This window comes from Pectinophora gossypiella, chromosome 25 (genome assembly GCF_024362695.1).
Source record: "Pectinophora gossypiella chromosome 25, ilPecGoss1.1, whole genome shotgun sequence".
NCBI classification, from domain to species: domain Eukaryota; kingdom Metazoa; phylum Arthropoda; class Insecta; order Lepidoptera; family Gelechiidae; genus Pectinophora; species Pectinophora gossypiella.
This window is the reverse complement of record NC_065428.1, coordinates 8,263,997-8,290,035: the sequence shown is the minus strand read 5'-3', so window position 1 is coordinate 8,290,035 and position 26,039 is coordinate 8,263,997. Positions and strand designations below refer to the sequence as shown.

General features: G+C 39.6%; 1 protein-coding gene across 2 annotated transcripts in view; it reads right to left on the bottom strand.

Moving 5' to 3' along the window:
- The window catches only part of LOC126378031 (ribosomal protein S6 kinase alpha-5-like), a 131,679-nt gene that overhangs the window by 9,573 nt on the left and 96,067 nt on the right, over positions 1 to 26,039 (bottom strand). For both annotated transcript variants that reach the window (XM_050026099.1, XM_050026101.1), the window contains exons 7-10: positions 3,309 to 3,481; positions 2,437 to 2,518; positions 1,622 to 1,784; positions 1,019 to 1,131 (exon numbers count right to left, since the gene is read on the bottom strand). In XM_050026099.1, the coding sequence (XP_049882056.1) occupies positions 1,019 to 1,131; positions 1,622 to 1,784; positions 2,437 to 2,518; positions 3,309 to 3,481 (531 nt within the window). The remainder of the gene's footprint in view (positions 1 to 1,018; positions 1,132 to 1,621; positions 1,785 to 2,436; positions 2,519 to 3,308; positions 3,482 to 26,039) is intronic.

The following is a 26,039-nucleotide window of genomic DNA, read 5'->3' as shown; positions in this document are numbered from 1 at the left end:
CTGTTACACTTTATTAAAGCTAACACACACTTAACACTTTATAAATATTAGTGTTTACACTTTATAAAACTTGGCTTATCGAGCAGGCATTATATTTTAATGTAAATTGAATTCCGTAATAATATTTAATATAAATAACCATTTTTTTTATTTATGTTATCATTTAAATTGACAAAATTAATCTTATTACAATATTTCTAAACAAAATAATATTATCAATATAAGCGATAAGGCCGCCATTGCTATGTACCTAGTTAAGAGTCTTTTGTAATTATTTCTTTTATTTTGTGCAATAAAGTATATTTATATATAATTATAAATTATCAATTCAAGACTTTACGCGTCTAATCGTCAAACAATCCCCATTAATCAATCATTATTTATTCATTTATTTTTTATTCATTCATTGTCATGATTGCAGTCATATCCCACGGCTAAAATATTTATGTACTCACATTTCAAATATAAATGAAATGAAATTGGGTCGTGTACGGTCACGAGCATTAATATGTATACACTTTGGTACCATGTCACATTAACTTTTTTGACAAACTGAACTGTAAGTCTCACTAAATGTCAAATATGTTCGTGCGACAGAGTCCTAAAGTGAGTACATTATATTGCTCATGACTGTACTAGGTTCAAATGCTGCACCGACAAGAGCGTGGCTCTTAAATTGATGATGATGATGACTAGGTTCAAGATAAATTATGTAATTCTGATTACTAAATAAAGACAAATCTAAAAGTAAAGAAAACCATTTTCTTTTTTCTATTTAACTTATTTATGAGTTTTAATCAAGAAAAACGTAATAATAAGTGCGACATTTTATCAAGTTATCCTATGTCGTCACAGTGTGTTTTTTTCATACAATTTCCTTAGTAATTTCGTGTTAAGTAAAAAATAACTGATTTGTCTAGTTGGAAACTAACCTATTACATGAGTTGTCAGTTTCAGCCAATCACAAGATAGGATTTATATTATGTCAAATGTCATCTGTTATTGTAGAGTGTGTTACCTTGGCGACCCATCCTTTCAGCTTGTCATGCTTCTGTCCGGTTGCCTGCATCCAGATCTGGTCAGAGATGATGTTCTCGGAGAACAGGATGCTCGGTGCTACGTATGAGTATCCTTCAACCAACGTACATTGTTTATCAATATTTGTATATCATATCTAAAGAAGATGTCTATAGAAGGAAGTAATGCAAAAAATATCTGACGGTCCACGGAAAAATATCGGCTCCTGAAGGATGTAACATACGATCCTGACGACCCAATTACTCTAGCCATAGAGGCGGCCAATCACCTCGCGACATCAAACACTTCAGGACCCCATACCAACCCCGCCGGCGTGGTCGACGATTAGCCTCATTCAGAGCCCCGCTAGGGTCGATAAACTTTTTTCAAATAACATGACGCCCTGAGCCGAGGTTCGCGCCCAACTGGGCACCCTTAAGCTTCTTAACAATTTTTTTGTGGGTGAGAGTCTTCAGCGCTCCCCATTTGTCCGGCCAAGTAGTTAATACCATTTATGGCAAATCCACAATAAGTCATGTCAAAAAAGAAGGATCTACTGTTGTCTATAAGAAGAAATTTATTATTTTTCAGTTGTAGAGCTCACCTAAGAAGAGCTTGTCGCTGTGCTTGGGCGCCTGCGCAGGGGAGTCGGTGGGCGGCATGCGCGTGAACTCGTCCGCGAAGTTGCAGGTGTCGGCCGCGTGCGCCAGCGTCGGCACGAACGGGGCCGGCACCGCGCGCCGCGACACTGCGTCCCAGTCGAGGTTCTGCAAGAGTTGCGAGGGTTAGCATGACATAACGTGGGGTAGAAGCACATCCATCGCTAAACTAAATAGTGATGGATTTTCTTCTCTCGTGTGGCTTTTTACAGATATTCTGTTCTCACTTTGAAAACGTTTCTGGCAATAAAAAAGCGTAAAAAAAACATGTAAAAAGAGCTTTATTACCTAACCTTTAGGCAGATAAGACCATAGTGCAGTCATGAGTAATATCATGTACCCGCTTTAGAACCCTGTCGCTCTATCATATATGACATTTAATGAGACTTACGGTTTAATTCGTCAAAAAAATAATGTGACATGGTACAAGATAGAACAATTTCAAAAAGAAAAGCATCCAGTCTCCTTACTATTAAAGATATTTTATAACGGGAACATTCCCGGGAACTGATATTAGCCAATCCGGGACCAACAGCTTAACGTGGCTTCCGAAGCACGGAACCATCTTACTTTCTCGGGCAATCAGGTCATTCAAGACAATGATAGTCATGAATCGTCTGAAGCAGACTTATAAGGCCTATGATGATGAGCTGGATTTTCTTTAAAATATCCTGGATCTGGTCGCGGTATGTACTCCTGGGGCTACCTCTTCCTATTCTACCACCTCCAACCGCATCATAAATTGTAACAGTAATCTAACCTGGAAAAACGGGTGCCTCTTGAGTTCATCGGCGTCTTCATCGCCGCCGCCCAGCCGCCTGCGAGGGTCCTTCACCAGCAGTCTGGAATATGACAAGGTATAACAAGGTTAATATTTATTTTTTACCTTTAATGGGTTTGCTCTTGGCCTCAGACTTGCCCGAAGGCATTGACGAGGCCTAAGATGGAGCTTGCCCAGAAGGTGCCTGTTCACTTTGGCCTTGAAAGCACCCGGGCTTTAGGTATTCGTAAATACAGAAGACGGCAGCGAATTCCACTTTGTAGCAGTGCGCATAATGAAGGACGATGCGAAGCGCTTTGTCCGAATAGTTGGGATATCCACCAAATAGGGATGGAACCCGGACGTATGTTTGGAACTCCGAAGATAAAAGGGGGATGGTAGAATGAGCTCGTGTAGATCGCGGGCATACTCCCCGAAGTACAGTCTGTAGAATACCGACATACTGGCGACTTTTCGCCGATGTGCTAAGCACCCGAGGTGCTGAATACCAGCTGTTACCCGAGTCTTCGTTCGCGTGAAACCTTCCTATTAATATTAAAACTATACAAGTTTCCGTGGTCCAGTGGCATAGAATAAGGAATAGAACGGCAACTCTCCGCTCTGCACCAGCGTCTGAACTAGGTTTACCTCTCCCCCCTCGAACATAGCTTAGACTTGAATCGTATGGTGTCAGACGTCACACACACACACACACACAGATGCGATGTAGTGTCTGGGGTGTGCCAGTGGTTAGAGCGTCAGGCTCACGATCTGGAGGTCCGGGTTCGATTCCCGATAGAGACATTGTCGAAATCTCCATAGTAATTTCGTGTTTGGTTACTTGAACACCAGCTTGTTATTTATATACTCACTTCTTGATGAAGTCTTGCACTTCTGGGCTAACATCCGTGGGTACGGGATAGCTGCAGCGGACAATACGCTTGGTGATCTCCTGTTGGGTATTCTTCTCGCCCTCCACCGTGAAGGGGGAGGCTCCTGTCAGCAGCTCGTATGTGAGGACGCCGACTGACCACCAGTCTACTGCCTGGAGACAAAGAGAAAGATTACGTCAGACGTGACGGTTTAATCCACGGAATAGAAGAAAGAGGATGCATTAACGCGCATTTTGTATGAGAACCGCTGTCGCCGGTTCAACCCACCCGTTTCCTGCTGCTTCTGCAAACAGACAACTACGATAGCTCTACTGCTTCTCAAATTCCATAGTCGCTTTACAATGTATATTTTATGTGATAGACTGCAATATCATTATTTTCCGTAAGATACTGCAATTCTTTTTTGGAAACATATAAACACACACGTATATATTCCTAGCGACCCGCCCCGGCTTCACTCGGGTGCAATGCAGAGGAAAAAATGAAATTATTTACGACATCACATTAAAAACCTCAAAAATAACAGTATTCCCCCACTATTTAATGGATGTTATTATTATAAACCTTCCACTTGAATCACTCTATCTATTAAAAAAACAGCATCAAAATCCGTTGCGTAGTTTAAAAGATTTAAGCGTACATAGGGATAATTATAGGGACAGAAAAAGCGACTTTGTTTTATACTATGTAGTGATAAAATAAAATATTATTTACAAGACACACAAGGCATATTTACATTAGGTAACTTATGAAAACAAAGAGTAGAGGCCTAAGCACCGGTCGTTTATAAAAAAACAACGTTGACAAATTGTACATATCGGTATATTTCATAATAATAATTTAAAATAGATAACAATTTGTGGTCGCGGTTTGTACCTCACGTCCGCTTTACAAACTGTGAACCAATTTTGTGGTTTAAATAAATTATTATTCTAACACACCATATTTTAAATACGTCAATTTAATTATTGACAAAATATAATTTTGTGCCCGGTTAGTGACAATAGGCTCACCCCCTAATATATGGGACTTAACCGGACCTAACAACTAATAATAGAGTAGGTGTATACATATTACACATAGCTGGCGAGGAGTAGGTGTATATACTATATTAAATCTATTGGAGACTAGAGCTCTATCACTTGGAAGGGTTATCTACTCTCGTGTTGTAATAAAACGATCAGGGGACTGTAAAAACTGGTAATTTGTTCTAAGAAAATAAGAGAAAAAAGGGGCGCTGTCAGCTGTTCCGCCGAGATCGTCGCAGTGTTCTCGTAGCGGCGCGCAGACCCGTTGCTGTAACATTGTAAAGACGCTCAAGCGCGTTACACCCCTTATGCCGCTCGTCGGGTGGGTTTTACCCCTTCGCGATACAGGCGTGATGCTATGTTATGCTATTACGTAGCACAACCGTACATCCGTTAGTCTCAACGCTCGGTGATTCTAGGTACAAAGTTGGGTGAAAGTAGTCGTATCTAGTTTGGCAACCATATTGTAATTTATAGACTCGCAGATACCGCGACTGTATACAAGCTAGGAAGCAGGAAGCCGGCGCACTTGGACATAAATTGTTTATTATACAGTGTGTAGTTTTTCAGACCCGACAAACTTTAAGGGTTCTACGAGTAATTTCATCGAGAAAACACCCCCTGAAATCTCAATAAGATTTTTGCTGTTTTTTTTTTTAAAAAAAAATAAAAATTAGATTAGGTGCTTTTAACTATTTTATGTACCTTTTTAGCAGTTGTGGATATTTTTATTCGATAAAGACGACTTTTTGCAGATAAAAGCATTATATTTCATGTCCGTAAGGCCTTTAAATCTCGAGATATGAATTTTTATAAAGAAGAAGAAAATCTAAAATTTTAAAATGGCCGCCATTTCTAGTATATCGAGATTTCACCCAACATATGGGGGTGTTTTCTCGATGAAATTACTAGTAGAATCCACCCTTAAAGTTAGTCAGGTCCGAAAAACTACACACTGTACAGGGTGTTTGTTAGTGACATCGTAACGAAAACTTTAGAGGGATAATTCAGGCCATGATTCTGAGTTGATATCAAGTGGAATTTTCTGTCGCAAAAGTATGGAAAGTATGGAACAATGTACCTCCCATATCCTGTATACATCCTATGTAAAACTGTGACTTGCAATAAACGATTATGATTATGTGTGATGCATATATATCTATAATAATAATCTATATAATTATGGATCTACCTACTTCAATCTCATCAGTGTTCCCGTGATCATGGCACTTGCAACAGTGTCGATATATCGGGAGTCTCATATCCCTGCTTTATGCGGTAAGAACCAGTTATTATGTGTTTTAATTATGATTATTATCATCACGCACTAGGTACCACAGGACGGACACCGTAGACGTGGTAGACCCCGGAAACGATGGCGTGATGATCTCGACGGTTATCGAAAAGACTGGATAGAGCTCGCACAGAACCGGGATACTTGGAAAGATTTGGGGGAGGCCTTTGCTCAGCAGTGGGATCATACAGGCTAATAATAATAATAACCGCGTAAATTTAAAACAGTGGTGCTAATTCCTGTAAATACCATCTAATTTTATTTTAAGTTATATCTGTCATTTTCTTATCCGCCGAAAAGGAAAGGGACGGGTAATCGACAAGCATAAAATTTATGGAACACACGTCAATTTTAAGCACAAATCTAAACCAACCGTCTAAAAATTTTACGTCCGTCAATAACCCGACACAGTTAAGTGGACAGCACGTCAAACGGATTGCATACCAGCGACGTACCTTTTGATTCGCCCGGGTTATTCATTCATTTACTCATTCTTCCTAAAATTAAGAGCTGTGAATCATCCGTCCCTTTCCTTTTCGACGGATATGAAAATGACGGATATAACTTAAAATAAAATTAGGCGATGTCTGCAGGAATCGGGGCCAATGTATATCTATAATATCATACAATTAATAATTTATACTTTAATGCATGTTCTGTATCAATAGTCTGTCCTAAATGTAAAGGAGTTCACAATTATTTATTTTGCATACATTTAAAACTTACACCGAGGAGCTCGGTGGCGCAGCGGTTAAGAGGAGCTCGGTGGCGCAGCGGTTAACGCGCTCGGTCTGCGATTGTTGAAGTTAAGCGACTTTCGCAAAGGCCGGTCATAGGATGGGTGACCACAGAAAAAAAAAGTTTTCATCTCGAGCTCCTCCGTGCTTCGGAAGGCACGTTAAGACGTTGGTCCCGGCTGCATTAGCAGTCGTTAATAACCACCAATCCGCACTGGGCCCGCGTGGTTGTTTAAGGCCCGATCTCCCTATCCATCCGTAGGGAAGGCCCGTGCCCCAGCAGTGGGGACGTTAATGGGCTGGTGATGATGACATTTAAAACTGCATTTCATATTTTGTTTTGTATAATGATATAAGATTCATGCTTGTATTGAAACTTTCTTAAATAATTTGGGCCGATGTTTATGTTTAGTATAATGATGTATAAATAAATCTTACAGAGATATGCGTAGAAAGTTACATTAGCATAATGGACCTTGCGCTTATCACAGACCGAATCTTTCAATGACAGATAATTATTGTTATCGGATAATATACGTTTTAGCCTTGACATAAGCGAATTGTCGCCTTACAAAGAAAACCAAGTAAATGCCATTTTGGAAATTTACATTCTCAAAAGAAAATAAAAAATCTATCTATCTACTCAGCCTGTATCCACCCACTGCTAGGTATAGGCCTCCTCTCTTTCACGCCATCCTTTCCGGAACTGTGCAAGTCTCATCCAAAATAAATATATTTAAAAAAATAAACAAAACAAGAGAAGTACGTCAGGATGGAAGCAAATATAATTCCGTAGTCTCAGTTCACCACGGTGCGAAATAGGCGTGAGTTTATGTATGTATGTACAGTCATGAGCAATATCATGTACCCACTTTAGAACCCTGTCGCACTATCATATTTGACATTTAACGAGGCTTACGGTTTAAACTGTCAAAAAAGTTAATGTGACATGGTTGCAAAGTGTATACATATTAGTACTCGTGACCGTATATGTACATTCTGATGTGATTTTCTTCAACAAAACCTCGATTTCTTTCAGTTCATTTGAACCCCGGTTTGAACGGCCTCCGTAGTTCAGTGGTTGAACGTTGGGCTCACGATCCGGAGGACCCGGGTTCGAATCCCTATATACATATCACAATAATCACTTTGTGATTCCTAGTCTGGTTAGGACATTACAGGTTGATCACCTGATTGTCCAAAAAGTAAGATGATCTGTGCTTCGGAAAGCACATTAAGCCGTTGGTCCCGGTTACTACTTAGTGATGTAAGTAAGTAGTAGTTACATGAGCCTTGTCGGCATGATTGTTTTTCTAATTTAATTGCCAGTTTGATGTTTTTTCCTGTTCTTTTATAAAAAATAATTTCCTTCTTTCTTTCTTATATCCGTAAGAAAAACTTCCTTAAAAGAATTATTAATAAAACATTCGCTACTACTCCTTTTACGATATAAAATTGTAAAGTCCTTTCAAAGAGTAACTCTTTTACGGAATCCGATTTAAGCGGTCATCATACTATCCGATCCACAGATAATCTATCCTGGGTGATGGGTCAAGGTTACAGGCTCTTTAAAATGGTGGCTGTAACCATGGTAACCACGTTTCAAGCGATCGCCTAGGCCGTGACCTTGACGGCACCTCCAGTGATCCATATACGGGTCATGACGGACTAGCACCATACGTCCGTGACCCATACATGGGTCACTAAGAAACCACCAGGTACAAAGGGCGGGTGCTCCCCTAGGATCTCGGGTAACTTAAAAGTAGTGAATAATATGCGGGACTTACAAGGAAGCTTCTATGCTGTTCTGGGATCAAATAAAAAACGTAGAACACGTTCAGCCGCATGTCGTAAAATCCGACAGAGGGATTGTGTCCTCTAAATGACGGACTTATGTTATGGGTTATAGGCTGATCCCTTATCACCATAAGGTTCATCATATCCATCTTAGGATTTCGTATCAACAGTGGCTGCAGGGTGTCTTTGATTACTTGTGGTTCTGCCCACCCCATTAGGGATTACGGGCGTGAGTTTATGTATGTATGTACAAGGAAGTCGAAACCTTTTGTATGGGGACTGTCTACGTGTTAAAAAATATCCACAAATGAATCGTACTTTTTCCTTACAAAGTTTACAAACACTGAAAACTCAAATACCTAACGATGCGCCGTAACCTTCCACGAGAGCTAGCCGACCTCGCCGCTACGACGTTCAAGGTTCAATTCTCGGCGCGCACTTCGCACGAAACCCGACTCTATTGCCAACCCTATACGCTTCAATTTTTAAAATTAATGCAGCAAAGTTTCGCACAGGTGTGAGTTTCATCACGCTATTTGTCTTCCGGGGGTAGGTACTTGTCAACATCGAATAACTTCAAAATTGACTGTTTGCAAATTTATACAAAGTTACATAACATAAGCTCATGTGTATATTCACAATTGGGTTAGTCAGAAGTACATTTACTATATAGCGCACAAGATGAACTAAGTACCCACGCCTCACCGAGCTTTCTGTTAGACTAACGTGATAGGTGATGAGCAGTATCGCGGGGGTGTATAGAGGGGATGAGGTCGGCGCTCGATACGAATTAGTGGGGGGGCGGAAATTTATAATTTTATACGCAGTATTATTCTATGCAAGGACCTGATAACATACATACATACATAAACTCACGCCCGTAATCCCTAATGGGGTGGGCAGAGCCACAAGTAATCAAAGACAACTTGCAGCCACTGTTGATACGAAGTCCAAAGATGGATATGATGAACCTTATGGTGATAAGGGATCAGCCTATCGCCCATAACATTAGTCCATCATGTTAGAGGACACAATCCCTCTGTCGGTTTTTACGACATGCCCGGGAAGAGAAGCAGCTGAACGTGTTCTATGTTTTTTATATGCTCCCAGAACAGCATAGAAGCACCTGATAACCTATTTCAAAAAAACTTATTAATAAATACGAGTACAAAATCGTATTGCGAAAATGAATTCTATTCCAATAGCAAATGCCGTTTACATTATTAAATCCAGTTGTAACCTTCGCCTTAAGTCGCACGTGGCAAAGTATCCTCGTGCCATAATATTGATTCAAACGCGGAAAGGGTTTTTTTCTAACTTCTTTACGAAGCGTAGAGTTTGTATTTATATACTGTTTCAGCTATTGTTTATCGGCCTCTGTGTTCCCCTCAGTGGGCATTATCGGCCTCTGTGGTCCAGTGGTTGGGCGTTGGGGTCACGATCCGGAGGACCCCGGTTCAAATCCCGGTGGGGACATATGACAAAAATTACTTTGTGATCTCTAGTATGGCAAGAATATTAAATTTGAATACTGCGAGTGAGTTTCCGGAGAGTGTAATTAAATATTCGTCAATCATTTTCTTTGGCTCATTTTCAATAATAAGTCGCGTAGATTTGCCTCGGATGGCACGCACCACTTGGTCGGACAAAAGTGGTCTGCCTCTAACCAATCTTTAACTAACGGGAATAATAAAGTAATTTGTAACGGTCTCACGCCTATTTCCCACCGGGGTAAGCAGAGACTATGGAATTCCATTTGCTTCGATCCTGACATACTTCTCTTACTTCCTCTACATTCATCAATCGTTTCATACACGCACGCCGGTTCAGAGTGAATCATACTGAACCTTCTCTAAGGACTTCTCCAATTTGGTCAATGTACGTCCTTCTAGGTCTTCTTCTGCCAGCCCTACTACCAACCTTCGCTTTGTATACTGCTTTGACTATTCATGTAACTTATCATACCTTTCTATTTCATGCGCAGGTTTTTATCAAAACTCTTTTTTCCTTACTTCTCTTGCTTCCACCACATTCAGTGGGAAATAGGCGTGAGTTTATGTATGTATGTTTATGTATGTATATGTTGTAAAGGTTTCGTATTGCAGTGGTAACACTTCTCGGACTTATCAAACGTTACCAATGTAAACGAAGACAACTAATTATTATTGTCGGCCGGAAACCCGGTTAGTATATCTACTTGCGAGTGTGCGAATGTACTACGCTTTGTTGGGAAAGCCCGCATAACACGCGCATAAAACTATACAATAAGATCTACCGAAAACCTACCTGAAAAAATTAAAAACGGACCTACTAAAATAAGGACTTGTCAATTGGGTCGTGTACTAGGTTCAAGATAAATTAAGAAATTCTGATTACTAAATAGAAGACACATCTAAAACTAACGAAATACATTTTCTTTTTTCTATTTAACTTATTTATGAATTTTAAACAAGAAATAATAAATAATCAGTCCGACATTTTATCACGTTATTCTATGACGTCACAGTGTGTTTTTCATACAAATTCCATAGTCATTTCGTGTTTTGACGTTTAATAAAAAGTAACTGATTTGACTAGTTGGAAAGTAGCCTATTACGCGAATGGCTAATTAATAGCTTTTATAATACTTATTAGTGAATTTTTGTACTTTTAATATTTGCATGTTAATAATAATCAGCAGGATAGAGATTCTGTGACACTGACTTGTACCATATGGTGACTCTGCACCTACCTATCCTAAGCGAATAAATTATTTCTAGTAGTTGTGTCCTAATCCTAATCCTGAGGAGCTCGGTGGCGCAGCGGTAAACGCGCTCGGTCTGCGATTGTTGAAGTTAAGCAACTTTCGCAAAGGCCGGTCATAGGATGGGTCACCACAAAAAAAAAGTTTTCATCTCGAGCTCCTCCGTGCTTAGGAAGGCACGTTAAGCCGTTGGTCCCGGCTGCATTAGCAGTCATTAATAACCATCAATCCGCACTGGGCCCGCGTGATGGTTAAGGCCCGATCTCCCTATCCATCCATAGGGAAGGCCCGTGCCCCAGCAGTGGGGACGGACGGTAATGGGCTGATGATGATGATGAGTTGTGTCCTAAGTACCTACTACAGGTACATGCCAAAGGAAAAATGCAAACACGACAAATGCGTTTCTGAGGTAAGTGACCTAACCTGTATTGGGCTTATTTTCCTTTCGTGGGTTGGAAGGTCAGACAGGCAGTCGCTTCTGTAAAAAAACCGGACCTGTCAAATTTTAAGGTTAGGTAAGCGGACCCCGTGAAAGGGGAATAACGCTAGGGAGATAATGAAAAATGCTACAGCACCTAGATATAGGTAATAATATGAGCTAGACAGACCGTTTCTGACCTCGAGTCAATTTGTCCAAACCAATGTCAAGCGAATTGTCCTCATGGGGTTACATGATGGTTTTAAATTGGGGATTATTGTTATGGTATTTTACCAGTTTTTTGTTTTTAATGGTATTATGGTGGAGCAAAGTGGCAGAGTATGGAATATTGTTGTTTATTTCTATAAAATTGTTATTGAAACTCAGAATATTGTTTTCACTCCACAAATATCCACAGTCGTCGGGAATGCATTCCATTTAGGTTTTATTTAGGATTTACAGGATTTTTATTTATTTATTTGTAGGTACACAATGAAACAGACACAAGAAACATACAAAGAAAACAGATAGTACAGGCAAGCTTTTCTCTAAACAAAGAGATTTCTTCCAGCTTACCTACGTGACAAGAGAGACTTTTTCGAGAGATTTTTTTTTTCAATACTCGTCCGCGCGGGAATTGGAAGACTAATGACTAATGATTATGTTTAACAAGAAATCATTAAATACAGACCATGCGCCCGCGACATTACATTGGTAAATCCGAGACTCTTGTGCCATTACTCAATGAGAGACTTTCCAGGCTACGTTCACCAAAAACAATATAGATGGCGTTGTATAAAGCTCTAACGTCATAATTACCTATTTTCTCACTACTCGGGTAATAAATCCAAAATAGAATGTAATGGCAGAAGCGTATATAAAAATAATTGTTGCTTGATATTTGGCTCACATTATGTATAGAATTATGTTGCTACCTATATTGCTTTTGCGGCTATATCCGGCTCGAAGGACCACAAAAATGTTCACTATTTTGGTTCTTTAAAGAATGTTCTAATGTTGCGGGGCGTTATAAACAAAAAGTCAAAAAAAAAAAAAAAATTAAAAATATTTTTCAAAATTGGCTTACAGACTTAGCGCTTTTTGAACGTCAAAATATTAAATTAAATTTTATGTAACTAGCTGTAATACTACTACCACATCAGAATCTGTAACGCTGAGGGAAAGACAGAAAACCTCCACTTCTCCAAGTCACTTTTATAAGCACTGGTCATTTATTAAATGATAGAAAATAGTCACAAAACATAATACACGTATTGACGCTGCGGAGGTATGGGCGAACAGAGAGCGAGAATGAAGAAAGTAATGAATTTTGTATGAATCCTGTGAATGAATACTAAACAGGTGTAATAAAAAAACCTCATCATTTATACCCAAAACCAAAGAAGATGCATACGTCTGTTATCTATGAAATTAAAAGTAAAATATTTACAGTGCCATCTATATTGTTTTTGGGGAACGTAGCCTGAAAAGTACCTCATTACCTGTGTTATCATTACGCGTGAACTTCACACGAAACGACAACAGTGTGAAGTTAGCTGCTGAGAGGTCGCGTGCACCGAGCATGGTTCATCAGTGTTGCCATTTTAGCGCTTTTGGAGCTACAACTAGCGCTTTTCTGGGTCATTAAAATAACATAATATATGAATCTATAACTATAATGCGAAACTTGGACACTGACACAGAAAGACAGAGAGAGACTAGAGGCCTTTGGAACGTGGTGTTGGAGGATGGAAAGAATAAATTGGTACGAAAGGGTTACTACTGAGGAAGTGCTAGTAAGAGTAAAGGGAAAGAAGCAAATATTGTGAGGTGTAGAGGAAAGAAGAGGCAAGATGACTGGACTCTTAATAAGACACGACGAATTTATTATAAATACCATGGAAGGGAAGCTACAAGGAAAGAAAAGAAGGGGAAGACCAAGAAGAGTTTACATGGCGCAGTTTAAAGAGAAGGCGAACGTCGTGTCTTATAAGGATGTGAAAGAATTTGCCTTTGATAGACAAGAATGGAGAATGCTACACCGACAAGAGCGTGGCTCTTAAATTAATTATACAGAATGTCTCACAATTTGTCTTGATAAATGTAGCACAAAAACATACTTTATTAAAAATTTAATCGTCTAATAAACTAGCGCTTTTCTCGCTCTAACAGCGGTAGCAAGTCTCATTGTCTTATGCAAGCGGCGCGGGAGTTGGTACGCTGCGCCATTCCTACTATTTAGAGCGGCATACAAACCTACTTGCGCAGTGTTTGCGTTGCAACAAAAATGGGTCTGTTTTAATTGCATGTAAATACTGATCGAGTTTATGTTTGTTTGCAGGAAGGACAGTGGATCGGATGCAGTAGGTGACCTCCATGAGTTAGTTTAGAAACGTATAGAAAGAAGAAACGTATAGAAGCTTTTGAGATGTGGTGCTACTGACGTATGCTAGCTATAGGTTAGACTCAACGGGTTACCAATGAGGAAGTTCTACGGCAAGTTCAAAGAAAATGCAAACTTTTGCAGACAGTCAAAAAGAGAAAAGTTGCATATTCAGGGCAAATTCAAATTCAAAAATATCTTTATTCAGTAGGTAACATTGTTACACTTTGAATCGTCAATTTTTACATAAAGAACGTCTCAGCCGCCTAAAACTACTGCAGCTTCTAACAACCTGTATAGCCGGGGAAAAGAAGCTGCAAGAAAAACCTCGGCACAGGGCCCTAGACGTTCTTTAAAAAAATAAAAATTTTGAAAAGACCCACGACGGTAAAAATCTCATCGAAAAAGAATAAAATAACTCAAAACCCCCGACTTAACCCAATTATTATGTAACGAAATATTATATTAGACTTAAAAATACTTTCTAAAAAAGAGTAGATATCTCGAGACATCGGTAATAGATATACTTAAGTACCTAAACAATGAATATGGATGTTTACAGTTTTTTCCTAACGTGTCTGTTTCTCGAAGATATACTTAAATGTAGCGATAATAATTTTACCATAATACATAACCGAGGAATATCCGTCGGGGGCTGCCTTTTCTATATATTCAACAAAAATTTAATCATACTTATAAGTGTATTTTATGTCGTCGTTAAACATCTACAATTCTTCAATAATTGTATTCACGTCACTAGAAAAACTTTAGCTGGGTTAATGGCATTGGGATAAGGGTAGGAAGATGATGATGTTACGTTTGTTATTTGTTGAGTTTATGTATGTTATTTATTTTGCAAGTTGTAGTGTTGGAATGCGAATGCTAGCCAATACGTGAGTTTCCGGAAGAGTCCATTCAGACGAGCACGCGAGGTCTTCTTCAGTGTAATTTGCCGCAATCACGTTTACTACGCATTTGGCCGGCCCAGTGTGGCGTTTGTTGTTTTTATTATTTTTACAACTATTGCGTTTATTATTGCTTTCCTTATGTAACAGTAAACACATAGGTATCTAGACGCTTATCCTTATAGACACTAAACTTGATTTTACGAGTTTTTTTCATGACATAATCTCACGACTATATCCCAATTGAAGAGTGAGCGTTACATCCATCGCTACATGAACTAAGCACCCACACATCACCGAGCTTTCTATTAGACCAACGTGATAGGTGAGCTGTATCGCCGTCTATAATGATCGAGCCAACTGTGTTAGTGAGAACTGCACTTAAGAAAAAATAATAACTCATTGGTGCAGTTCCGGTACAAGGTTTTTATCGATATATTGGAACAAAATAATGTGTTGTTTTTTTTCTGCTGGGCACATACCTCCCCCTACTTTTCCATTCCTTTCTGCCACGAGTTTTTGCTCAATCTCTCTCCACTCTTTGGAGAGTTTACGTGTGTACGTATGTACCTAATACTACTCTGATTTCGCTTATAGTTGTTGATACGTACGCCATAGAGGCAGCCAATCAGCTCGCGACACCAAACACTTCAGGACCCCGATACCGACCCCGCCGGCGTGGTCGACGATTTCCCTCATTCAGCGCTTATTTTTCCTCTCAGACGACGCCCTGAGCCGAGGTGCGCGCCCAACTGGGCACCCTCAGGCCTGTTGTCTTAAACGTTGTACCGGGTGAGAGCCTTCAGCGCTCCCCATTTGTCCGGCCAAGTAGTTAATGCCATCTGCGGCAAATCTACAATAAGTCACGTCAAAAAAAAAAAATGTTGATACGTACGATATTCTTGTCTGTACATTATTGTTATCATATATTAATCTCGAACCACGCGACTATTTATTAACCTTGTTGTTTATTTCCTCGAGCCACAGTGGTTACCGTGGTCTAAGAAGACCAGGTATGTTCAAGTGACAACTAACATTTCAAGGTTAGCCCGGCCCACGACTAATATTTTTCCATTAACTTTGCAAGAACATTTTGAACATTTAGTAAAAGAGTTACTTACAGTTTTAAGTTTTTTTTATATGTAACAAGTAATAGTAATTAAATACATCAGTCAGTAATTGACTTATTTTACAACAATTTATAATCAGGTTCCAAAATCAATTAGAGACATAACATGTGATTTGACATTTAAAAAGGAACTATTTACGTTTCTGGTAAACAACACCTTCTATTCAGTTGACGAATTTTTTGTCCTGAAATGAACTGACTTAATCTTTTATACTCTAACTTATATATTATTATTTATTGTGACAATTATTAATAATAAATTTATATCTTTAATAATGTAAAAAATATAATAGGGCATGCATAATTAGTAGAGAATTCTAATGTTTAATTCGTTTATAATATTAATGTTTAATTAATTTATATTTGTACGCCGACTGGCAGATCACAGCGCTCTAACCTATATATATGTATAACAACCTACTCTACCTGTGTTTCACAAATAAATAAATTTGTAATTTGTAATATTTACGTCCTTGGAATGTTGGAGATACCAATTTAATGGTAACACGATGGTAACACATACGTCATCAATGGGCTAGCATTGGCGGCTTGTCATAGGATTGAGCATACCTGATTTTCTTATACCATGGTGGTTACAATTTATACTACTATACTATATTACTACATCTATGATACACCTAATTGTGCAATGCGCCAATGTAAACATGTCGCATCGATGTAAAGAATATTACGTTTATAGAGATTATTAACGTTAATAATTTAATTGAATTACAATACTAATTGACTACTAAGTTGGACGGGAAGGGTTACTAATGAAGAAGTGCGGAAACGAGACAAATATAGACAGTTATTGAGGACAGAAGAAGCAAGATGATTTGACACATACATACATAAACTCACGCCCGTATTCCCCGAAGGGGTGGGCAGAACTACAAATAATCAAGAAACTATTTGCAGCCACTTTTGATACATAGTCCTAAGGTGGATAATGATAAACCGTATGATGATAGGGGATCAGCCTATCGCTCTTACAGATGATCCATCATGTTCGACAGGACGCTGTCCCTTTGTCGCCTTTTAGGGCATGCCCGGGAAGATAGGCAGCTGAACGCATTTTATGTTTACCTAATATGAAACGACGAATTAATTAAAAACATCATAGAAGGGAAGCTACGAGGAAAGAGGGGAAGGGGAAGACAAAGAAGAGCTTACATGAAACAGATTAAAGAGAAGGCGAACGTTGTGTTTTTTAAGGAAGTGAAAGAATTGGCCCTTGATAGACAAGAATGGTGAATGCTATACAAGAGCGTGGCTCTTAAATTAGTGATGAAGATGACACGAATTCAAGTTTGGATTAATATTCATTCAAAAATCTGACTTGTCGGTGCATTCTCCATGCTGCTTTTTAGGGAAAAATAGGGCAGTGGTTTCGCTCTTGCCTTCCGCGCCAATGTATGTTATATTATAAATACAAAATACAAATTTATTGCACACACAGAAGAAACATACACTTCTAGCCTATTTACCACTGAGGTAAGTTTTTATTTGTAATCATTGAACCCTTAGGGTCCGCGGATCCAATTTGGGAAAGGCTGGCAGCCCATAGTGATCTCCCCACCCTCTCCCGCCGCGGCCGCCGATCACGTGCCAAATGGTCACGTGATCACCACGCAGGCACGTGGGCGCGACACGTTGGTAACACTACGTGCTCAACTGCGTTTCTCTTGGGGCTGTCACATGTTCCAATTTGGGTATTTCTTCTCCATGGTCTAGTGGTTAAAGCGTTAGGCTCACGATCTGGAGGTCCGGTTCGATTCCCGATGGGGACGTTGTCTAAATCACTTTGTGAGACTGTCCTTTGTTTGGTAAGGACTTTTCAGGATTGAATCACCTGCTTGTACGAAAAAGTAAGATGATTCCGGGCTTCGGAGGGCACGTTAAGCCGTTGGTCCCGGCTATTAGCCGTAAAAACACCTCCATCAATCCGCAGTGGAGTCGGCATAGTGGAGTATGCTCCATACCCCCTTCGGTTGATTGAGGGGAGGCCTGTGCCCAGCAGTGGGACGTATGCAGGCTCATTACATGGGATTACATACAAATCACACCCAAAATGCTCTAGCAACAGTCTGAGCGCAGCTAAAACAATCTGAAACGATGTTTAAACTGATAAAACATGTTTAATAAACATTCGCCGGATAAAACAAGCTCTAATATCCTAAGTGCCTTGTAAACTACGGCCTTGAGACGGCAGGTCGGCCTTCGTACCTAGTCTGGCAAAAAATCCAAGGACCCTTTCAGACAGAATAAGTATAGTAAATAGGTATCTAATTAGACCGACTATATTCTAGGATGTACATACACATACATAAACTTACGCCTATTTCCCACCGGGGTAAGCAGAAATTATACAATTCCATTTGCTTCGATCCCGACACACTTCTCTTGCTTCCTCAATATTCATTAAACGTTTCAATTTACTGAACCTTTTCTAAGGAGATCTCCAATATATCAAAAATAATTCATCTAAGATGTACTGCCTTTATTAAAAACATAACATAGCATCTCGCCTCTATTCCTTTAAGTGGTAGGTAGCGGTGTATAGTACACATCTACTCATCACCAGCTATGTCTAAGTCCCTATTGCCATTAGCCGAGCACAAATCCTGGAGACCAAATTATCATCACTAATTTAAGAGCCACGCTCTTGTCGGTGTAGCATTCCTCTCTATTCTTTTTTAAGGAAAAGTAGGGTAGTGGTTTCCCTCTTGCCTTCTGCCCAAAATGACATCAAATATGTATGAAAATATTAAAAATATAAAAGAATATCCACAAGTTGTTAACACAGAGCTTCAACGTGTCAATTCAGCGTTTCTCATCAATAATTAATTCAGTTTAAAGACAATGAAAACCTGACATTTCATTATTGACACGTGAACAGCTTTCTTGATAGTATCACGTCCATCTGATAACTTGTAGATTATAAAAGATAACGACATGACGTGATTTTTACCTGGATTATGGGAACTCACAACGCACACGAGAAAAATAATTAGTAAGTCATATTATTCCGGATTTGACAGGTCAGGTTTTTTGCAGAAGCGACTGCCTGTCTGACCTTCCAACCCGCGAAGAGAAAACCAGCCCAATACAGGTCACACACTTCCCAAACTCATTTCTCGGGAATGTAGGTTTCCTCAAGATATTTTCCTTCACCGCTGGACACGTGATGATCATTTATGCTCCAAATATGAATTCGAAAATCATTGATTTAGGCCCGTGCTGGTATTGGAACGTGTGACCTCCCAGTGAGAGTGAAGTGTTCTACCAACTGGGCTACCAAGGCTACATTACACATAATTCCTGAGAACTTATAGGTTATACTTGTAACCTATGTGAAGGGAGTTGCAGGCGGTATAGAAGAGTAAACAAGGCACAGAATGAACGGCGATCCGATCATACGGCGTAGAATCGCAGCGCTAAAATGTGTGCGCGCGAGAGGTCGAGTTATCGGGGTCAGTGGGCCGCGCGGGCCCCGCAGCCGTGAACTTGCGTCGGGATTCGCATGTTGCGTCACCAGCGTCCGCCAACACCCGCCAGCAACTAGCGGGATCTTAGGGCTCACGTTAGCAACCGGTTTTTGTTTTTAATGAAAACTGTGCTCGCGTACGTCATAGGTATCGCTGAGGAATGCTCATCACTGTGGTTTTGACCGAGCCCTCAGCTGACGCGTTTGTACCACGTACTTTTTTGTTTTCCAGTATTGATGCATGCACCAATGCAGAAGACATTGGTGCATGTCAATAAGGTCACCTGTTGCGCTTTTCTGTAATTTTATTTAACATTTCTGTATTGCGTGACCTTTCTGCATTTGTATTGTATTGAAATGTTAAGATGGATATGATGAGGTGGTAATTGGTATTATATGTCCTTTCGTTGCTGACCTTTTACTATCCCATCGCCTATACAAATAGTTTATCATATAGTTTAATTACCCGAGATAATAAATAGCGGCGTTTCTGTATCTGCATAGAATTGTCAATTAATTACATTGAAATCCGCAGGACTTCTTTCGAAACGCGTACTCTATGTTTGAATGTATGTATGTGAAACCGGGGCAGACGCGTGTGGGACACAAGACGGGCAGGTCGAGATGTGGCCAGCAATAAAAATAACTCACGGGGCGCGGGTCGCGGGTAGGCTGAGTAACCTTAGCTTGTAATAGTCGAGTCATGCGAGGTTAGATTATGTTTGCCGGTGAGGTATTGTTTTCAAACTCATACCGCGTCGTCTTATAAGAGATAAACAGCGACATTTGGAAAAATCACATTCGTATGTGATTTTCGTTAACAAAACCTCGTTATAGACAAGCAAAATGTGGCCGCTAATAGGTCTAATTCACAGGGATCCAGGGTTGCCAGCCAGGGTGGTTCCGTCTTGGTTGATTTTGGCGCCAAACCCCCACCCCCCCTCGCTCCGCCCTACAGCCGCCACTTATAGGGTGGTATTAATAAATTAATCTCAGCATTCTCAGCTGAGACTGCCCTCAAGATCATGCTCCCTGATTATAAAAGAACTATCACAGTAAAAAAAAAATATCGAACAACTAGATCCATTTGGTTAGTAACAAACTTAAGAACATTTGTTTTCTTTTTTTTAATTTTTTGATATTAGTAAACATTGACATGATCTTGAGGGCAGTCTCGAAGCTGAGATTAGTTACCACCAGCCTATGTACCTACGTTTGACATTTGACGCCTCACGCTGTATATTCTAAGATACAAGTATACAATAGTTTGAGCTTATTCACAGCTCACTTGTAAACACCTCATGAACTGCTCGAAGTCGCTATTGACGTCAAAGTAACACGTGACGTCAAAAAAGCCGGTCAAGTGTGAGTCTGACTCGCGCGCCGATGGTTCCATGAATTAACAAAGATAAGATATTCATCGTTGTCGTTGAATAACACAACTAACATAACTTTTGTCTCCATACATCGACATAGGTCACGATTAGTTTGGTTTATATGTAAACATTTTTGTTACTAACTTGCTTTTTAAAGTTTTTTCCCTTACTTCTGCTGTAAGACGTTCTTGTAAAATTTCATGGTTCTAAGTCTATGAAAATTTATTTTCCTGCGAAATGTTACAAAATAAGGCTGAAATGAACGTATCTTTGGATTGCGTGATTTTATACAGCTTTAAGGGACTAGATGTTAATATCAACTTGATAAATAAATCCACGCGTTTCCGAGAAAAAGGGTCTGACAGACGGACGGACAACGAACTGAAGGAATTAATCTAAAAAGCAATATTGCTATTCGACATTTGCGCATAGAAAAGTAAGTTCTTTTTAGATGAATTGCTTTTTAAACCCCCCTGATCCTGTGAGGGTTCCGTTTTTCTCTTGAGGTTCGGAACCCTGAAAACGAAATGTCTCCTCCCCCAGTGGATAATCATCACGGCAAATGACACAGGCACAATTTGTGTAACGGACCAACTAAAAATACCTAGGAGAATGGGCGTGGGTGGCGCTGAAAATATTCTTGTTGGTATGTATGTATAGATTAGTTGTCGCGTGTTAGACTTGTAGACACCAAAATATACCTCCTACTGACAGCTGCTTGTTTATGTGTTATGTAATGGGAAATGTTGACAATTGCAACATAAAAATTCCTTTTAAAAAAAAGGTTTTAAATATTTATTTTTTTGACGTGACTTATTGTAGATTTGCCGCAGATGGCATTAACTACTTGGCCGGACAAATGGGGAGCGCTGAAGGCTCTCACCCGATACAACGTTTGAGACAACAGGCCTGAGGGTGCCCAGTTGGGCGCGAACCTCGGCTCAGGGCGTCGTCTGAGAGGAAAAATATTTGAAAGAATTAATCTACCCTAGTGGGTCGATAGCGATAAGCGTTGAATGAGGGAATATAAATATATTAATTCTTCGCTTTTGTAAGACTTCTTGTCAACAAAATATACTTAAGTAATTATGTTCACACGATAATATGACCATATCGTAAACCGTAATTGTTGCTATGTTAATTTAGGGCTAAGTAATGTTTTTTATTTTTTTTTCTCTTTTGTTCCGTTTCTTAGGTCATTAATTATAACTTGTATACATTTGTTGGGTTATAGTCTGAACCTAAACCTCATTATCTAATTATAAGCCATGTATGTCTGTAACCTGTTGTGTATAACATAACATAAACAGCCTATATACGTCCCACTGCTGGGCACAGGCCTCCCCTCAATCAACCAGGGGCAGAGGGGAGGGGTAGTGTATAGGTACTTAAAAAAATAATAAATAATTTTGTATTCATCGATCGTGTTTGTAACGTTTTGTAATTACTTAAAGTGAATTATATGCGTAGTAGTTTTTTACTACGGTCTACGAGTGGTGTAACTAATTAAACCACACACATCCTAACCGGAAATGGACCAAGCTTATTTTCCGTTCTTCTTCTTCTATCTCCGTGATCATGGCACTTGCAACAGTGTCGAAATATCGGGAGTCTCATATCCCTGATTAACGCGGTAAGAACCCGTTATTATATGTATATTTATATTATAAGCACGGCAACCTTCCCCATTAAACGGACCAGCCCTTTAACCCAGTTATAGGGCCGAAAGAAGAATTCTTGCCGGCTGAGGTCATGACCTGAACTTGACACGGTAGCTCCCGATGGTCTTCCGTTGAAGAGTGCCCTTGTATCAAGACGTTGTAGGTGCCTTACTTTTTCTGAATTTCATTAATAGACGGAAGGACGGAAGGCGTGGCAGCTCAGTTGAGAGAATGCGTAAGTTACATCTTAAGGTCATGGGTTTGAATCTCGGGTGGTTACGACGCATGGTGAACACATCTTCGGCTTCTCGCGTGCTAATTTTAAAGCCACATTAAATTTTTTGAGTAGTATTGGAATTTCCGAGATATCAGTTACATATACCAGTACTGAAAATGTAAGAAAATAGAGAAGTGTGTCAGGATTCAATCAAAAAGCAATTCCATAGTCTCTGTTTACCTCGGTGGGAAATAGGCGCGAGTCTATGTACCTACATATATATGTAAGTACTGAAAATAATGTTTTCTTTCTTCGGGAATTCCCGGAGGATTTAGTTTCTGGGATTCCCCGCGAAATTCAGTACCGGGAATTCCCCAGAACAAACCCTGGTCTAACACCAAGATTGCTGTGTAAACTAAGATTTCATCACTCGAGTGGCTGTGTGAATCTTTTGACTTATCAGCTTATCACTGCGGCCAGCATGATTAAACATTTTAATACGACAACAAATAAACATTCTAAGTACCTATTCAATTCGTCGCAACAAAGCAAAAGCTTTTGCATTTCGAATAAGCTCGAAGATTAAAAAACCTCTCAATCTTTACTTCAAGTAAAAAAGAACGTAAAACAAACAAAGGTACAATCAAAGTAAAATAATTGGTACCTATTCAAAAAGATTTGCTTTAGAAACACGTACCAACTGTAAAATGTAAAGAGCTCATGTAATCTTTCAATTAGCAAACAGGTAAACAACTCTGCATCTAATTACCTTCGTCATTGAACTGACCTTTCTTTGATTACTTCCCGGTTTTTCAACATCATTACTACTTGAGTTTTCGGTTAAAAAGGAATGTATCGTGAAAAATAAATCAAAACTGTAAACCTATCAAAAACATTTATAGCATAATTTTGTATGTTTCTTTATGCTTTTGGTGTGGGTACTTACTTCATCTTGCGATAGATGTACCTCTGCGTACCCCAATTAGGATGTAGTCGTGTTATATTTTTATGCCTGGATTTGTGTCCGGTTAATGGCAATAGGCTCGCCCCCTATTACATGGGACTTAAACATAGCTGGCGAAGAGTAGGTGTGTTGTGTATACTTTACACTTCTGCCTACCCCTTTGGGGATACATGCGTCATGTTATGTATATGTATGTATGTGCATTAGGTATATCTGTAAGTCCACCAAGCCGTAAGCAGCGTGCTCCATCCACGCTGAGGCTCTGAACCTAACACAACTTTTTTTTTTTGACGTGACTTATTGTAGATTTGCCGCAGATGGCATTAACTACTTGGCCGGACAAATGGGGAGCGCTGAAGGCTCTCACCCGGTACAACGTTTAATCTTTCGAACGCCGGAACGCGGATCTCGACCAGACACAATGTAAAATCTATTGTGTCTGGTATCTCGGCATATGAGAGGTTAAGACAACAGGCCTGAGGGTGCCCAGTTGGGCGCGAACCTCGGCTCAGGGCGTCGTCTGAAAGGAAAAATATTTGAAAGAATTAATCGACCCTAGTGGGTCGATAGCGATAAGCGCTGAATGAGGGAAATCGTTGACCACGCCGGCGGGGTCGGTATCGGGGACCTGAAGTGTTTGGTGTCGCGAGCTGATTGGCTGCCTCTATGGCACCTAACACAATGAAACTCTGCAAAACTTAGGCAAAGTCGTAAAAAATATTGCTCTATTTATTTTAGTGCACGTTACTTGACCTAATTAAACCAATTCATCTTTTTTTCGACCGTTATTTTTTCAGTCTAAGTAGTTGTCTAAATGTGGTGAAGCGTTTGGATTAAAAATAATAAAAAGAGGACAATAATGCTTGACGAAGTGAGCGGAACTGGGTTAGTGTGCCAGAGGTGCTCGGAAAAAATCGGTTGGGCTAGGTTCGCCGATGTACTGTTATACCATTATACGAATGACTGTCGTGACGGATATTAAAGAGAGTTTACTAATAGAAATACGTATTTAATTATATAAATTTATGGACGGTGCTAATTCCTGCAGACGCCATCTAATTTTATTTTAAGTGATACCTATCATTTTCTTATCCGCTGAAAAAGAGTGGGACGGGAAATCGACAGGCACAAAATTTATGGAACACACGTCAATTTTAGGCAGAAATTTAAAACTACCGTCTAAAACTTTTACATCGGCCAATAACCCGACAGATTTAAGTAGACAGCACGTCAAACGGATTGCATACCAGCGAGATGCCCCTTTATTCGCCCGGGTTAATCATTCGTTTTAAACATTGTTTTAAATTTACGCGGTTATTATCATAATTAAAGCACATAATAACGGGTTCTTACCGCGTTTAAGTGGGGAGATATGAGACTCCCGATATTTCGACACTGTTGCAAGTGCCATGATCACGGGATGAATATTGTCTGCCCGTAGAAAATTATGGATTTACCTACTCCACTCCAATCTCATCAGTCATTCCGTGATCATGGCTCTTGCAACAGTGTCGAAATATCGTTTTAAAATTAAAACAAGTACTTATACATGCACTCCTCTCCAGCTATGTTTAACTCCCATGTAATAGAGGGCTAGCCTTTCACACACATATCCTTTTTTACACAATCCATCCACACTCTTTTGGGCAAAAATAATCAAAGAGTACAAGAGCATAAGACGTAGACTACACTGTAAACCGTCTCGAACAAGGAGCTTCGTATAATTGAGATAGAACTTCACTTACAGGTAAGTTCGTAATTATAATCTCATAATTATTTTTAACCCCGCCAATGTCGTTAAAAAAGTAAAAAAGAAACCGCCATCCGTATCCGCTTTGCATGGAGTACAATCGATAGGTGAAATTGGGTTGTGGACGCCATTACGGGTAATGAGGTCTTTCAATGTCGTGTGTAAACTACAAGGAAAACTGGCTTTACGTAGTCTTTGTAGATATATATTGACCCCGCGTAATACCCTATTGTTAAAACTATAGAAGTTTCCTTCAAAGTTTTGCCACCCCGTTTTACCCCCTTAGGGGTTGAATTTCTGAAAATAACGCCTTAGTGAGCACCTACGTCTTAAAAGGAACCGCTTTGTATAATTTGTGACTCCTAGCACTTGTACTCTTCGGGGATACAAGGTTACTGCTATGTTATGTTGTTGAAATAATAATTCGCATCATATTAGCAACCTTGACATCTTATTTTGCAAGTCGACGTTTACAAGTCGTATAGAACGATTGACAGATAAAAACTGGTGAAAATCGTATCGCTTTAACCTCTCACATTTCCCCGATCGCGATTTTTTACGCCAATCTTCATCCAGTTGCGCAGCCGTCATCCGTTTCACTTTTGTACACTTTCACTGCTAACTGTACGTGCTCGACTACCCGTGCAAACTAAGACTCTACCTCTTCAAACATAAGTCGTAAATTAGTTTGAGAATGCTTATGGAATAACAGCGTTTTTAAATTGCAGTGTAATAATCTAATGGCGACGGAAAAACGTTCGTCTCGAAAAAGAAATAAAGAATAAATCGCACAAATCGCGACGTAAGCAACGAAGTTAGCC